General features: G+C 32.5%; 1 protein-coding gene across 1 annotated transcript in view; it reads left to right on the plus strand.

Moving 5' to 3' along the window:
* Positions 1 to 307: 307 nt before the first annotated feature.
* LOC132559679 (sodium/hydrogen exchanger 8-like) overlaps positions 308 to 16136 on the plus strand; it is a 32540-nt gene continuing 16711 nt past the window's right edge. Inside the window, exons 1-6 of the mRNA XM_060224297.1 lie at positions 308 to 476; positions 2590 to 2747; positions 5062 to 5142; positions 6536 to 6585; positions 15623 to 15706; positions 16009 to 16110. Of these exons, the coding sequence (XP_060080280.1) occupies positions 316 to 476; positions 2590 to 2747; positions 5062 to 5142; positions 6536 to 6585; positions 15623 to 15706; positions 16009 to 16110 (636 nt within the window). The 5' untranslated portion in view covers positions 308 to 315. The remainder of the gene's footprint in view (positions 477 to 2589; positions 2748 to 5061; positions 5143 to 6535; positions 6586 to 15622; positions 15707 to 16008; positions 16111 to 16136) is intronic.

Consider the following 16136-nt stretch of genomic DNA (forward strand, 5'->3'; position numbering starts at 1 on the left):
GGTTAGATTCTACCGAATTCCTAGTCGTTTTTCAGATTATTGACATCTACACACTGAATTAACCATCGTCAAAGTCATCATAGGTATGTTTTTCACGATTTACTATCTGTCATGTATTCAACTTTATCGAGCTAGGTGCTGGTGTTCTTTTTGCCCTCTTACCAATTTCTCGGTGTTACTGCTAAATCTTACTATTTCCGGTTAGATAAATGTCACTTCCCGTGTCAACATACACGAGTGCAGTATTTCCACAATGGGATTCATGACTTAGACCGGCAATTTATTTTACATCTCGTCAGTGATTACCCGTTCAGTATGGAATACCAACCTCTTTGGGCCGCTTGTGTAGCAATCATCGTGTTCTACGCGTCAGGTTTAATACTCGAAGGCCAAGCTCTGCCTGACAATGAGCCGAATCACAAGTTTGTCCCGGTTGACAGCAGACAGATTGAAGAGATGCTAGCTTCTAATGACAGGCATGTTCTTGGTTTCTCATATTAACAACACACTTTATGACCATTTGATTCTTGAAAATGTTTCAAAATAGATATGAAAAACATTTTTATCTACTTTAGACTATTCAAAATAAGATTGATAGAAAATTTACATGTTTAATCTTTCCCATACATAAAAATCCAACAACAAATATGGCAATTAATATTTGAAGTCTGATGTAGTATAGTTTTACGAGGAACTCATTATCACAATGTAATAATAATTATAGAATTGTATATGTACATATTAGTTTGGACTTTGAATTAAAAAGTCTTGTATTCCTGATCAACAGATTTAGAGAGCTACAAGCTCATCAAAATTGTTAAGAGATAATTTTGACAGCTACATATAACCTGTGATCATAGTTATATAATGATGTCAGTAAATAAATTGGATGGAAAAAACCTGTAATAGGAACACAAGGAATAGAGGTTTACAATATGAGAAATCTAGTCTCTGTTACATTAATCAATCACAGTAGTTTGCTTTTATTTTCTTCTTAAAAAGACAGAATTTTGCATATTTAATAAATAAATTATAATGCCATAATGTAGGATAATTATTGACCATTTGGCTTACTTGTCTATCTTTTGTTATATATTAATGTATAATTCAACATCACAGATGGTATGTAGTACAGTCTCTGACAGACTTGTCGTTCCATAACAGTCACAATTAATACACCTCTGTAAACTGCCACTGCCAATAGTTGACCTCGTTATCAGGATCAGGGCCATTGATCATTTGCTGTTTTTGAGAAGGTTATGTGCCAATTACTTAGCCAAATTACCATCAGTTATCACTAATATTGCAATAAAAAAAAAAAGAAAAAGAAAGAGAGGAGCCAATGCCTAGGTTCTTTGTGTGGAAGTATCGGGTTTGTCGTCTAGGTGTGGATACCTTCAAGTATGCAGGGTGATTGCATATAAGTAAGACATAGGTGCAGTCACAACCTGGCCTGACGTACTCTGTTAACGATGGTTTATTACTGTATTTTAATGCCGACTGGTTTCGCACGGGGGAGGGCTTCATCAGGGCCCTGACGAAGCCCTCCCCCGGGTGAAACCGGTCGGCATTAAAATACAGTAATAGGCCCTGACGAAGCCCTCCCCAGGGCGAAACCGGTCGGCATTAAAATACAGTAATAAAGCATCGTTAACAGAGTACGTCAGGTCGTGTTGTGATTGCACCTCTCTGTTCATAATATTGCAATATATAAACATGTATCTCAAGAACAAGTTGGTAGCTGCAAAATGAAAGTAAAAAACGTCAACGTCAACATAATGGTTAGTGACAGTTTACTCAAAATCCATAATAGCTATATATTTTCAAAGTAATAGTACAAATAACAAAACAGGAAAACAATGAAATACTTTATTTTTAGACACAAATGTGTGATCCATTTTCAGAGGTGTTATCAGGGTACCATGATGCACAGTGGGATAGGTTGATGTAGATATTTTACTGTATCATGCTCCCTGATTTTAATTGTCAAAATTGTATTTAATCCTATGTACCTCCTGGGATAATGCATTATGTTTTATTTTTTGAATCCTACCTTACATGGCACTAAACAAAGTTACAGCTCCATGTTTATCAAAGTTTGTTGAGATGTAAGCTTCTGTGGTTTGTTTACATATTTTATCAGACATTTTCTTTTAAAATCTGTGAGATATTTCAACTCAGAAAGAATATGAGAAAACACCTTGATAACAACTTGTCTGACAGATGGAATCTACCTAAGGATTCTGGTAATGATAATCCCTAGCTCTATTAAGTAACGACTATGAATGTCTTCTGTTAGAGTAAACAAGTGCTCCCATGCAGCAGTAATCTGTAAATCAGTGTGCGTCAGAATGACAACAGCATGATTCTCAAATTTTTTTTTCAATGTTTAGTATTCATAGAATTGGAGTATTTGAAGTGTACAAATTTTGAAGAAAATTATATGCTATTGTCATCTGTATTTGGTGTCTATCTTGTTTTGAAAATGGAAAGGACTAGGTTAATTTTATTTTTTCGTTTGTTTTGCCATTACTAAAGAACTAATGACCGCGAATTTATCAATATATTTGTTATTTATTAAATTTGTAGTCATTCCAACAATACTAATGCTAATGTAACAGCCAGCTCAACCACCACACAGAGCACCACCACCACACCCGAGGAGCTGGGCTTCCTGCCCGAGACTGGGGCAGATGAGGAGGAGCACAGCAGCAGTCTCACCTTGTTTTTTATCATAATAGTTGTCGGTAAGTAAACATATCCCTTATGATAATACTGGATGGACATCAGGTCAAGAGCTGAAATATTTGGGTTGATGTTGGGTTGAAAGCTAAAGTATCAGGTATGAATGAATTGTCATTTGACATGAGGTCAAGAGTTGAAATATCTTGTGTGGCCAGGCAATCAATCATACGATAAGGTGATTAGCTAAAATATCCATTGCGAAGGATTGGTCAGTGAAAGAGTTGACAAACTAATGGTTAGCAGCAAACCCAGCTGTTGCCATGAATAAAATGTGGCTTTCACAGAAAATTTACATTTGTGATTTGTGAATTATATTCTCAGTTATGTATCCTTTACACATGAAAATTTTGCAAACCAAGCTCTAACCAAATATTAAGAAAGTGGAGGTTTTCAGAAACTAAAAAATATCTGGTGTATCTAAAAGTATCATGTCATCTTAAGATATATACATGATTATGGGAAACTCTCTTGTTTGAGGTACCATAGATCCTTAACTCAAAAAGACATCATGAATCTACATGCAAGTATACACATTGTTACACTAAATGAAATTAAGTTTCAGATCCCATATCTTTCCACTTTCCTAGAAATTTCATTGTGTTGAGTTAACAGATATAATGAGCAGCTTTGTAACTGTGCAGTGTGCGTAGAACAGGTAATGATAGCTTTAGCCTTGAGGCTTTGTAAGTCTGATATACCTGATACTCCGAGGTCACTTAAAAGCCATTCAATTAAATTAAACACTTCCTCTTCAGACAGATGTTATCTAGACAATGTAAATGAAGATATTGTAACTGTAGATGATTTTTCTAAGTAACTGACAGTCACACTTCACAATATACATATGAATATAGCACAGTAAAGCATTGTATATGCTGTATGAGAGCTTAAGGCTCACTTTGCTAATAATTAAAACTATCCAGTATTTGATTGGGAAGGAATTCTACAAACATTGATAATGCATTTATAACTCAAGGATTGTTGTTTTATTTGTTGGTGGTGTGATGTTTGTAGGAGAGGGAGTTGAGTCAATAGGGATGTACATACATATATTGTAACCCTGGGTTGTTATTGTTGATGGTGGTGTGATGTTTGTAGGAGAGGGAGTGGGGGTTAATAGGGATGTACATACATATATTGTAACCCTGGGTTGTTATTGTTGTTGATGGTGGTGTGATGTTTGTAGGAGAGGGAGTGGGGGTTAATAGGGATGTACATACATATATTGTAACCCTGGGTTGTTATTGTTGTTGATGGTGGTGTGATGTTTGTAGGAGAGGGAGTGGGGGTTAATAGGGATGTACATACATATATTGTAACCCTGGGTTGTTATTGTTGTTGATGGTGTGATGTTTGTAGGAGAGGGAGTTGAGTCAATAGGGATGTACATACATATATTGTAACCCTGGGTTGTTATTGTTGTTGATGGTGTGATGTTTGTAGGAGAGGGAGTTGTACATACATATAGTCTGGGTTGTTATTGTTGTTGATGGTGGTGTGATAGGGATGTACATACATATATTGTAACCCTGGGTTGTTATTGTTGATGGTGGTGTGATGTTTGTAGGAGAGGGAGTGGGGGTTAATAGGGATGTACATACATATATTGTAACCTTGGGTTGTTATTGTTGTTGATGGTGGTGTGATGTTTGTAGGAGAGGGAGTGGGGGTTAATAGGGATGTACATACAAATATTGAAACTCTTGATTCTTATTGTTGATGAAGCTGAATTTTTGGAACACTTTGGTTATAGAAGTTCTTGATATCAGAAGTATCTAGGGATGACCATATGATTAAAAGATGGTGTTAAGGTCCATCTTGTCATTTCTAAAACAGTGTAATTTTCCTGTTTTGTCACTTTTAATTGTGTAACATCCTCCATTGCCCTCCAGACTTCAATTCTCTCAGGATTTTGATATATGGTTAAGATCAAACTTCGAGATGGGATTAATCCAGACACTTTACTGTTACATTGTCTGTCATACTTATATGATGATATGTAATTTCAACAGATACAGACCTCAGTTACGTCTAACAGATATCAACAAGGCAAAAATAATTTTCCTAGAATCTCCACAGCAAATGTATTTCAGTAGTAGCTTTAATACCTGGTATCAGTAAATGATACAGGCCCTTTGATTTTCGTTTCATTTTTCCAATGATCTGATTAAAGCTATCACATAGCATAATTTGCATAAAATATCTATTACATTGATATAACTCTTTGATCTGTGTATACTCCTGTACTTTGCTCCTCATTATTGTTGAAATTTTCCATACTGATATACAAACTTGTAATGATGATTTTTGTTACAGTACTGGCCATATTGATTGTGCATATGTTACTGGCAACCAAGTTTTACTACCTACCTGAGAGTATCGCCGTTATTCTACTTGGTAGGTATAGACAGTTAAATGTTGGTCAAACTTGTTTGTACCATTTAAAAGCAAGGAATAATGATTCTTTGTTAATGATGCAAGGGTTTTGTTATACGGTTGTAAAAACACAATTTACTATTATCAGATACCATCATCAGTATAATGGATTTTTTATTGTATGCATAAATATTTAAAAAGTGATATTCATCCTAATAAATAGCCAGCTACACACAGGTGTTTATCTACATCTATTTAAAAAATCTGTCAGTTTTATACAGGTAAAGTACATAGCTGTGTGAATTTGATATATATCTGTAGGTAAATTACAAATCTATCTTTATATACAAGTTAACTGTGAATCTACTTTTTGCATACAAGTGAACTATATATATGCTGTTATAAACAATTAAACCACCTATATACCTGTTATATTCAGTTGGGTCTGGATGACCTATAGCCATTGTGTTTCATCTGTCATTGTACACCATGCATAAACTTTCCATTCATATGACTTCTTCTCAATAAACAAAAAGCCCAGGGTGCTGATTTTTGGCCAGTAGCATGATGGGGTGAAGGGCTACCAAGTTTGTTAGAAGTGAATGACCTTGACTCACTTTCAAGGTCTCAGGAGTCAAATATATTTAAATTTTTAAATGACTTCATCTCATTAACCAAAAGGCCAAGGGTGCTGATATTGAGCCTGTAGTCTGCTGGAATGAAGGGCTACCAAGTTCGTTAAAATGAATGACCTTGACCAATTTTTAAGGTCACAAGACTTCTTCTCAATAACCAAAATGCCCAGAGTTTTGTTAAATTGACCTGTAGCCTGCTGGAATGAAGGTCTACAAAGTTTGTTCATATTGACCTTAACCATTTTTCAAGGTCACAGGAGTCAAATATGTCAAGACTCTATAGACAACTTTCTTCCCTATAGGCTTAGGGTGCTGAAATCGCGCCTGTGGCATCTGGAATGAAGGGTTTCCAATTTTATTCATGTGAATGACCTTTTCTCTTTTTAAAGATCACAGGGGTCAAATGTGTTAAAATCTTCAAAACCATTTCTTCTCAATAACAAAAAGGTCGTGGCTGTTCATATTGGTTCTTAAATATAAGTAGATGAAGGGCTGCGGACTTATTCAAATAATTGACCTAGACCTATATTCAAGATCTCTTGGGTTAAGTAAGTTGAGATCTTAAAATTTCTTTTTCTACAAGCCTAAGTAAAGGCACTTGTGTAGTGCTATGTATAAAGAATATCATTTTAAGTTTGCAGAAAATGTTTTTATGAACTAACAATGTCTTCTTTGTAAGCTGTATAGTAGTTTTGATAGTCAGATGACTATTAAGGCTTTGGGTCTCTTGCTTAGTTTTTCGTCACTTTTAAATTTTGTTATGTTGTCTATTTCCATAGGTGCACTAATAGGCCTTGTGCTGAAGATATTCAATGCTGGAAACTGGAGGGTAAGTGTTTAGATACCAAATTAAGGATTTGAAATCAAGCTGAGAAAGACATATAACACATTTTCTGGGCTATATGCCGCACTCAAGTATAAGCAGCAGGACTGGTTTTCAGCAATTTTTTTTTATTTATTCCACATTTAAGATACACCAGAATATAAGCCACACCCTTTCTTACGATGTGGTAACTGGACAACAGAAGGCAATTTATCAAGTTTGTCAGTGAAACCTTTAATAAAAGTTTGCAAATGAATTATACAGAGATAGTGTTTTATTTCATTGATTTGTTTGAAAAATGTAAAACAGCAATTATCGAACTTGTTTGGCTTGGGAGCCTTCAAAAATTGTCCACACACAGATATAGGGCCTGACATTATGTACAGTTTACTTAACAATATCTCCATTGGTGTCTGTACTGTTCAATATTAATGAAGGCCATTCCTTGCATGCTGACAAAATTAGTATACCGTATTTATTCCAATAAACGCCCCGTCTCTAATAAACACCCCCCACCTGTTTTCTCAGTAAATTTCAACAACTCAGGAGTCAGGTTACAAAGCTTACCTTTTAATAAATTTTAAATTCCTGGTATCCATTAACATGAACAAATGAATTTTGGCACAAGAAAATTACACTGTCACAACATGTACACAAGTAATATCAATTTAATCCACGGTTCATTTCAATATACTGCAGGCCTAACGGCCAGGACTGCCATACGAACAACTGTCTTCACTTTCACTTTCGCCAGTCTCGCTTTCACTCAGTTCTATTTGTGGAATAGAAGGCACGTTCACATCACCCATTAAATTTTGCAAAACGTCATCTGCAGCTTGGACATCCTTTTCACTAAACCCCTGGAATTCCTCATCGTCAGAATCATGCTGGAAAATATGATCCTCGCAACCGTCCAGGGAATTTGTGATACCGCATTTTTTGAACGATTGTGTCCGGGCTAATGCTATCCCATGCTGTCTTGACCCAAGACAACATTACAGCTTTAGATGGGGCTTTACGATTCCCTGCTTTGGTTTTCTCAATGGGGCCACTGAAACACCATTTGTCATACAACTCTCCAAGTTTTTGTTTGAAGTGTTTATTCCACGACACATCGGCTGGCTGTAGCTTACATGTACATCCTCGGGGTATAACACAGATGTCTGAATTATATTTTTGATGAACCAGTTTTTTTACATCTTCAGTAAAAGGACCACGGAAAGCGTCCCATACTAATAACCGCCTAGCTGTATTATTCACAAAAAACCAAAATTTTATACTTTCCTCGTTTGCCCAGGATTTTTGTCCGGCCCTGCACATGTATACCACAATACCACTTGGTATGTCATCTTTTGGAAGGGGACGAATGCCTTGCATGTGCACAAGGGGGGCGATTTTAGTCCCATCGGCATATGCTGCCAGTGTCATCGTTATTTTTTGTTTTTCATGGCCAGTACTGTAAACACTGACCTCCTTTTCCCCCTTTATTGCCAATATCGATTTTCCAGGCATGTCAAACCACACCGGGGTTTCGTCCATGTTAGCGATATGGCTATCGGGGTATTCTCGTAGCCTCACGCATTCTTAACAAGAAATTCAAAAAACTGTGAATACGATCATCAATTAATGAAACTTCATGTTGTGCCACATGCGTAGATTGCCTGAACGAAATGTTATGTCTCTTTTTGAATTTATAAAACCATCCATATGAGGCTTTGAACGATCGACTACCATTTGCCTTATGCATACGCAGGGCCTCAAACTGCAATGCTTTCCCAGTCACTCGTATTCAGGCCTCCCGTCTGTCCTGTAGCCATCTCATCAGATTTTTGTCACTATCTTCATATCTGACATGCCTCCCACCTCCTTTACAGTGTTTAGATGTTTTAGAAAGATTTTTAAATTTTTCTTTGTTTTGACACCAGTCCCGCACTCGTTTTCTGTCAACACGAAACACTTTCGCGATGGCATGTTAACCCTTCTCCTCTGCGAAGGCGATAACTTTAAGCTTGAAAGCAGTGTCGTAATTTCATTTTGTCTCAGACATTTGTTATCAGGTATGTGGGATTTATTAAGAAACAGACTGGCTTATATACCGCTGTGTTTTTTTATTTTGTTATGCAAACTAGGCCTACAAGCGATGATGAACATTGTACGTTTTTGACTGAAGCTGACACGATGTCAATCGTGTCATTTCATACAAGAATTCAGGTTATCAGAATGCAATTGACAACAATGTTTAAAGCTACAACAATGTTGGAATTACTGCAATTTTCAAATGCATTCTTTGTTGAGTAATTCGTTAGTTTGTTAAACAATGTTTTTAAGTGGCAGCCATGGCATGTCACGACCAACAAATTATGAAATTTTGTGTTCTATTAATCGCCCCCTGTCTGAAAAATTTCACGCCCCCGGGGCGTTTATTGGAATAAATACGGTAGTTCCATATTATTTCTTGTAAGTTAGATGAAGCCATTCTTACTGTAAACAAGCATGTTAGTCATTTTTTAATTTGATCTGATGACCTATCGATCCCAGGATACAACAGGCTATTGTAAACTTCTACTATGGCTTCCGAAGCAACCATGAAAATTCAAAAGATATTATTGTGATTCATGTTATTTTTATTTCAATTTTGAAATCATCCTGTAAACAGTTGCAAATGATGGTTCTAGATGATCTGTTTCAGTCACTAACACATGATGGACAGGTAATCGTAAAAAACTTGGTACTGACATCTCATACTGGTGTTCTGGTATCCTTGGTTTAAATCACGATTTTTCATTCTTTCTGGAAGTGTGACATGTTACAGCATCTACAATTATCAGAGTGGGAGGTCACACAGGTCAAATAAGTGCATGTGATACGCCTCAACAAAATGTCCGTTCTGAAATACTTAAAGGTCTGGAACTGATGCCCAGATGTTACTATTCCCTTTCTTTTTTTTTTTTAATTCCACCATATATTTTTTTTCATCCACATGTAAGCTGCACTAGTACATAACTTGCATGCCTGACCACAGAGGGAAAAGGCTGCGGCTTATAACCCAGAAAATACGGTACTGGGTAGTAAGCATATAGAGTCAATGCCTGTTAGCTAGTTCTCAGACGGATTGAACTGTAGCACTGACCAAATAAAAAAAGCTTTAAAGATTTTTTTTTCATTTTGTTCTGTGACTGGTTTTGTTTTGTTAAATGAGAATTATATAAATTTTGATATGGATTCTGTTACCTTTCCATGTAAACTCTATTACATATACTTGTGGGTTTTGTTGTTCTTACCTTTCTGACATTGGGTAATATATAGTGTTTTGGTTTCGTTTCAAGGTAATACCTGTTGTTTTGATTTGTGTTTCCTTTCTTGGTAATATCTATTGTTTTGTGTTTTGTTTTGTTTCTGGGTAATTTATATTGTTTTGTTTTGTTTCTGGGTAATTTATATTGTTTTGTGTTCTGTTTTGTTTCTGGGTAATTTATATTGTTTTGTGTTTTGTTTTGTTTCTGGGTAATTTATATTGTTTTGTGTTCTGTTTTGTTTCTGGGTAATTTATATTGTTTTGTGTTTTGTTTCTGGGTAATTTATATTGTTTTGTGTTTTGTTTTGTTTCTGGGTAATTTATATTGTTTTGTGTTTTGTTTCTGGGTAATTTATATTGCTTTGTGTTTTGTTTTGTTTCTGGGTAATTTATATTGTTTTGTGTTTTGTTTTGTTTCTGGGTAATTTATATTGCTTTGTGTTTTGTTTTGTTTCTGGGTAATTTATATTGATTTGTGTTTTGTTTTGTTTCTGGGTAATTTATATTGTTTTGTGTTCTGTTTTGTTTCTGGGTAATTTATATTGTTTTGTGTTTTGTTTCTGGGTAATTTATATTGTTTTGTGTTTTGTTTTGTTTCTGGGTAATTTATATTGTTTTGTGTTTTGTTTCTGGGTAATTTATATTGCTTTGTGTTTTGTTTTGTTTCTGGGTAATTTATATTGTTTTGTGTTTTGTTTCTGGGTAATTTATATTGTTTTGTGTTTTGTTTTGTTTCTGGGTAATTTATATTGTTTTGTGTTTTGTTTCTGGGTAATTTATATTGCTTTGTGTTTTGTTTTGTTTCTGGGTAATTTATATTGTTTTGTGTTTTGTTTTGTTTCTGGGTAATTTATATTGCTTTGTGTTTTGTTTTGTTTCTGGGTAATTTATATTGCTTTGTGTTTTGTTTTGTTTCTGGGTAATTTATATTGTTTTGTGTTTTGTTCATTTTTGATTAATTTATATTGTTTTGTGTTTTGTTTTGTTTCTGGGTAATTTATATTGTTTTGTGTTTTGTTTTGTTTCTGGGTAATTTATATTGTTTTGTGTTTTGTTTCTGGGTAATTTATATTGCTTTGTGTTTTGTTTCTGGGTAATTTATATTGCTTTGTGTTTTGTTTCTGGGTAATTTATATTGTTTTGTGTTTTGTTTTGTTTCTGGGTAATATTATATTGTTTTGTGTTTTGTTTTGTTTCTGGGTAATTTATATTGCTTTGTGTTTTGTTTTGTTTCTGGGTAATTTATATTGTTTTGTGTTTTGTTTTGTTTCTGGGTAATTTATATTGCTTTGTGTTTTGTTTTGTTTCTGGGTAATTTATATTGTTTTGTGTTTTGTTTTGTTTCTGGGTAATTTATATTGCTTTGTGTGTTTTGTTTCTGGGTAATTTATATTGCTTTGTGTTTTGTTTTGTTTCTGGGTAATTTATATTGTTTTGTGTTTTGTTTTGTTTCTGGGTAATTTATATTGTTTTGTGTTTTGTTTTGTTTCTGGGTAATTTATATTGCTTTGTGTTTTGTTTTGTTTCTGGGTAATTTATATTGCTTTGTGTTTTGTTTTGTTTCTGGGTAATTTATATTGCTTTGTGTTTTGTTTTGTTTCTGGGTAATTTATATTGCTTTGTGTTTTGTTTTGTTTCTGGGTAATTTATATTGCTTTGTGTTTTGTTTTGTTTCTGGGTAATTTATGTTGTTTGTGTTTTATTTTTGGGTAATTTATATTGTTTTGTGTTTTGTTTTGTTTCTGGGTAATTTAAGTTGTTCTGTGTTTTATTACCATTCTGGGTAATTTATATTGTTTTGTTCATTTTTGATTAATTTATATTGTTTTGTGTTTTGTTTTGTTTCTGGGTAATTTAAGTTGTTCTGTGTTTTATTACCATTCTGGGTAATTTATATTGTTTTGTTCATTTTTGATTAATTTATATTGTTTTGTGTTTTGTTTTGTTTCTGGGTAATTTAAGTTGTTCTGTGTTTTATTACCATTCTGGGTAATTTATATTGTTTTGTGTTTTGTTTTGTTTCTGGGTAATTTATATTGTTTTGTTCATTTTTGATTAATTTATATTGTTTTGTGTTTTGTTTTGTTTCTGTGTAATTTTATTACCATTCTGGGTAATTTATATTGTTTTGTGTTTTGTTTTGTTTCTGGGTAATTTAAGTTGTTCTGTGTTTTATTTTCTGGGTAATTTATATTGTTTTGTGTTTTGTTTTTGGTTAAATTCTATTGTTTTGTGTTTTGTTTGTGGGTAATTTATATTGTTTTGTGTTTTGTTTTGTTTCTGGGTAATTTAAGTTGTTCTGTGTTTTATTTTTGGGTAATTTATATTGTTTTGTGTAATTTATTTTGTTTTGTTTCTGGGTAATTTATATTGTTTTGTTCATTTTTGATTAATTTATATTGTTTTGTGTTTTGTTTTGTTTCTGGGTAATTTAAGTTGTTCTGTGTTTTATTACCATTCTGGGTAATTTATATTGTTTTGTGTTTTGTTTTGTTTCTGGGTAATTTATATTGTTTTGTTCATTTTTGATTAATTTATATTGTTTTGTGTTTTGTTTTGTTTCTGGGTAATTTATATTGTTTTGTTCATTTTTGATTAATTTATATTGTTTTGTGTTTTGTTTTGTTTCTGGGTAATTTAAGTTGTTCTGTGTTTTATTACCATTCTGGGTAATTTATATTGTTTTGTGTTTTGTTTTGTTTCTGGGTAATTTAAGTTGTTCTGTGTTTTATTACCATTCTGGGTAATTTATATTGTTTTGTTCATTTTTGATTAATTTATATTGTTTTGTGTTTTGTTTTGTTTCTGGGTAATTTAAGTTGTTCTGTGTTTTATTACCATTCTGGGTAATTTATATTGTTTTGTGTTTTGTTTTGTTTCTGGGTAATTTAAGTTGTTCTGTGTTTTATTACCATTCTGGGTAATTTATATTGTTTTGTGTTTTGTTTTGTTTCTGGGTAATTTATATTGTTTTGTGTTTTGTTTTGTTTCTGGGTAATTTATGTTGTTTTGTTCATTTTTGATTAATTTATATTGTTTTGTGTTTTGTTTTGTTTCTGGGTAATTTAAGTTGTTCTGTGTTTTATTACCATTCTGGGTAATTTATATTGTTTTGTGTTTTGTTTTGTTTCTGGGTAATTTAAGTTGTTCTGTGTTTTATTACCATTCTGGGTAATTTATATTGTTTTGTGTTTTGTTTTGTTTCTGGGTAATTTAAGTTGTTCTGTGTTTTATTACCATTCTGGGTAATTTATATTGTTTTGTGTTTTGTTTTGTTTCTGGGTAATTTAAGTTGTTCTGTGTTTTATTACCATTCTGGGTAATTTATATTGTTTTGTGTTTTGTTTTGTTTCTGGGTAATTTAAGTTGTTCTGTGTTTTATTACCATTCTGGGTAATTTTTATTGTTTTGTGTTTTGTTTTGTTTCTGGGTAATTTAAGTTGTTCTGTGTTTTGTTTTGTTTCTGGGTAATTTATATTGTTTTGTGTTTTGTTTCCATTCTGGGTAATTTATATTGTTTTGTGTTTTGTTTTGTTTCTGGGTAATTTATATTGTTTTGTGTTTTGTTCATTTCTTGGTAATTTATATTGTTTTGTGTTTTGTTGCCTTTGTGGGTAATTTATATTGTTTTGTGTTTTGTTTCTGTTCTGGGTAATTTATATTGTTTTGTGTTTGGTTGCCTTTGTGGGTAATTTATATTGTTTTGTGTTTGGTTGCCTTTGTGGGTAATTTATATTGTTTTGTGTTTGGTTGCCTTTGTGGGTAATTTGTATTGCTTTGTTTTGTGTTTTGTTTGTGGGTAATTTATATTGTTTTGTGTTTGGTTGCCTTTGTGGGTAATTTATATTGTTTTGTGTTTGGTTGCCTTTGTGGGTAATTTGTATTGCTTTGTTTTGTGTTTTGTTTCTGGGTAATTTATATTGTTTTGTGTTTTGTTTCTGGGTAATTTATATTGTTTTGTGTTTTGTTTTTGGGTAATTTATATTGTTTTGTGTTTGGTTGCCTTTGTGGGTAATTTATATTGTTTTGTGTTTTGTTTTTGGGTAATTTATATTGTTTTGTGTTTTGTTTTTGGGTAATTTATATTGTTTTGTGTTTGGTTGCCTTTGTGGGTAATTTATATTGTTTTGTGTTTTGTTGCCTTTGTGGGTAATTTGTAATGTCTTGTTTTGTGTTTTGTTTCTTGGTAATTTATATTGTTTTGTGTTTGGTTTTGTTTCTGGGTTATTTATATTGTTTTGTGTTTTGTTTCTGGGTAATTTATATTGTTTTGTGTTTTGTTTCCATTCTGGGTAATTTATATTGTTTTGTGTTTTGTTTTGTTTCTGGGTAATTTATATTGTTTTGTGTTTTGTTCATTTCTTGGTAATTTTTATTGCTTTGTGTTTTGTTTTGTTTCTGGGTAATTTATATTGTTTTGTGTTTTGTTCATTTCTTGGTAATTTATATTGTTTTGTGTTTTGTTGCCTTTGTGGGTAATTTATATTGTTTTGTGTTTTGTTTCTGGGTAATTTATATTGTTTTGTGTTTTGTTTTGTTTCTGGGTAATTTATATTGTTTTGTGTTTTGTTCATTTCTTGGTAATTTTTATTGCTTTGTGTTTTGTTTTGTTTCTGGGTAATTTATATTGTTTTGTGTTTTGTTCATTTCTTGGTAATTTATATTGTTTTGTGTTTTGTTGCCTTTGTGGGTAATTTATATTGTTTTGTGTTTTGTTTCTGTTCTGGGTAATTTATATTGTTTTGTGTTTGGTTGCCTTTGTGGGTAATTTATATTGTTTTGTGTTTGGTTGCCTTTGTGGGTAATTTATATTGTTTTGTGTTTGGTTGCCTTTGTGGGTAATTTGTATTGCTTTGTTTTGTGTTTTGTTTGTGGGTAATTTATATTGTTTTGTGTTTGGTTGCCTTTGTGGGTAATTTATATTGTTTTGTGTTTGGTTGCCTTTGTGGGTAATTTGTATTGCTTTGTTTTGTGTTTTGTTTCTGGGTAATTTATATTGTTTTGTGTTTTGTTTGTGGGTAATTTATATTGTTTTGTGTTTTGTTTTTGGGTAATTTATATTGTTTTGTGTTTGGTTGCCTTTGTGGGTAATTTATATTGTTTTGTGTTTTGTTTTTGGGTAATTTATATTGTTTTGTGTTTTGTTTTTGGGTAATTTATATTGTTTTGTGTTTGGTTGCCTTTGTGGGTAATTTATATTGTTTTGTGTTTTGTTGCCTTTGTGGGTAATTTGTAATGTCTTGTTTTGTGTTTTGTTTCTTGGTAATTTATATTGTTTTGTGTTTGGTTTTGTTTCTGGGTTATTTATATTGTTTTGTGTTTTGTTTCTGGGTAATTTATATTGTTTTGTGTTTTGTTTCCATTCTGGGTAATTTATATTGCTTTGTGTTTTGTTTTGTTTCTGGGTAATTTATATTGTTTTGTGTTTTGTTTCCATTCTGGGTAATTTATATTGTTTTGTGTTTTGTTTTGTTTCGGGGTAATTTATATTGTTTTGTATTTTGTTTCTGTTCTGGGTAATTTGTATTGTTTTGTGTTTTCAGAATGAAGAAGCCTTCAGCCCGACCATATTTTTCATTGTTTTGTGTGTTTTGTTTCTGGGTAATTTATATTGTTTTGTGTTTGGTTGCCTTTGTGGGTAATTTATATTGTTCTTTGTTTTCAGAATGAAGAAGCCTTCAGCCCGACCATATTTTTCATTGTTTTGTGTTTTGTTTCTGGGTAATTTATATTGTTTTGTGTTTTCAGAATGAAGAAGCCTTCAGCCCGACCATATTTTTCATTGTTTTGTTGCCACCAATTATATTTGAATCAGGATATAACTTACACAAGGTAAAAGAATTTTTATAGTTTATAAATACACCAGTATCATCTGTGTAATAAAACAATGCCATTCAGGCTGTAGGCTGATCTGTTGCCATACATTTTGTTCTGCTGTGTCACGTTTATTAACCAGCTGGCAAAATCAGATAAACTATTCAGATATCATTTAATAAAAAGTTGTTTTAAAAATAGAAAAAAACCCATAAAAATCAAGGTCTTCTATCTCACAGCTGATATATTTTGATTAACAAATAAAAGACGGTTTTCATTAAACATTTATCTTACCAATTTTTTTTATTTTTTTTGTACAGGGAAACTTTTTTCAGAACATAGGTTCCATCTTGATATTTGCTATTTTTGGAACTGTGATATCAGCACTGATTGTGGGAGGCGGCATTTTCCTACTTGGTCGGGTCTGTAACACATTACTATATACTTT

Source organism: Ylistrum balloti, unplaced genomic scaffold (assembly GCF_031769215.1).
Source record: "Ylistrum balloti isolate Yb309-2 unplaced genomic scaffold, AGI_CSIRO_Ybal_v1 Utg370948, whole genome shotgun sequence".
In the NCBI taxonomy this organism is placed as follows: Eukaryota; Metazoa; Mollusca; class Bivalvia; order Pectinida; family Pectinidae; genus Ylistrum; species Ylistrum balloti.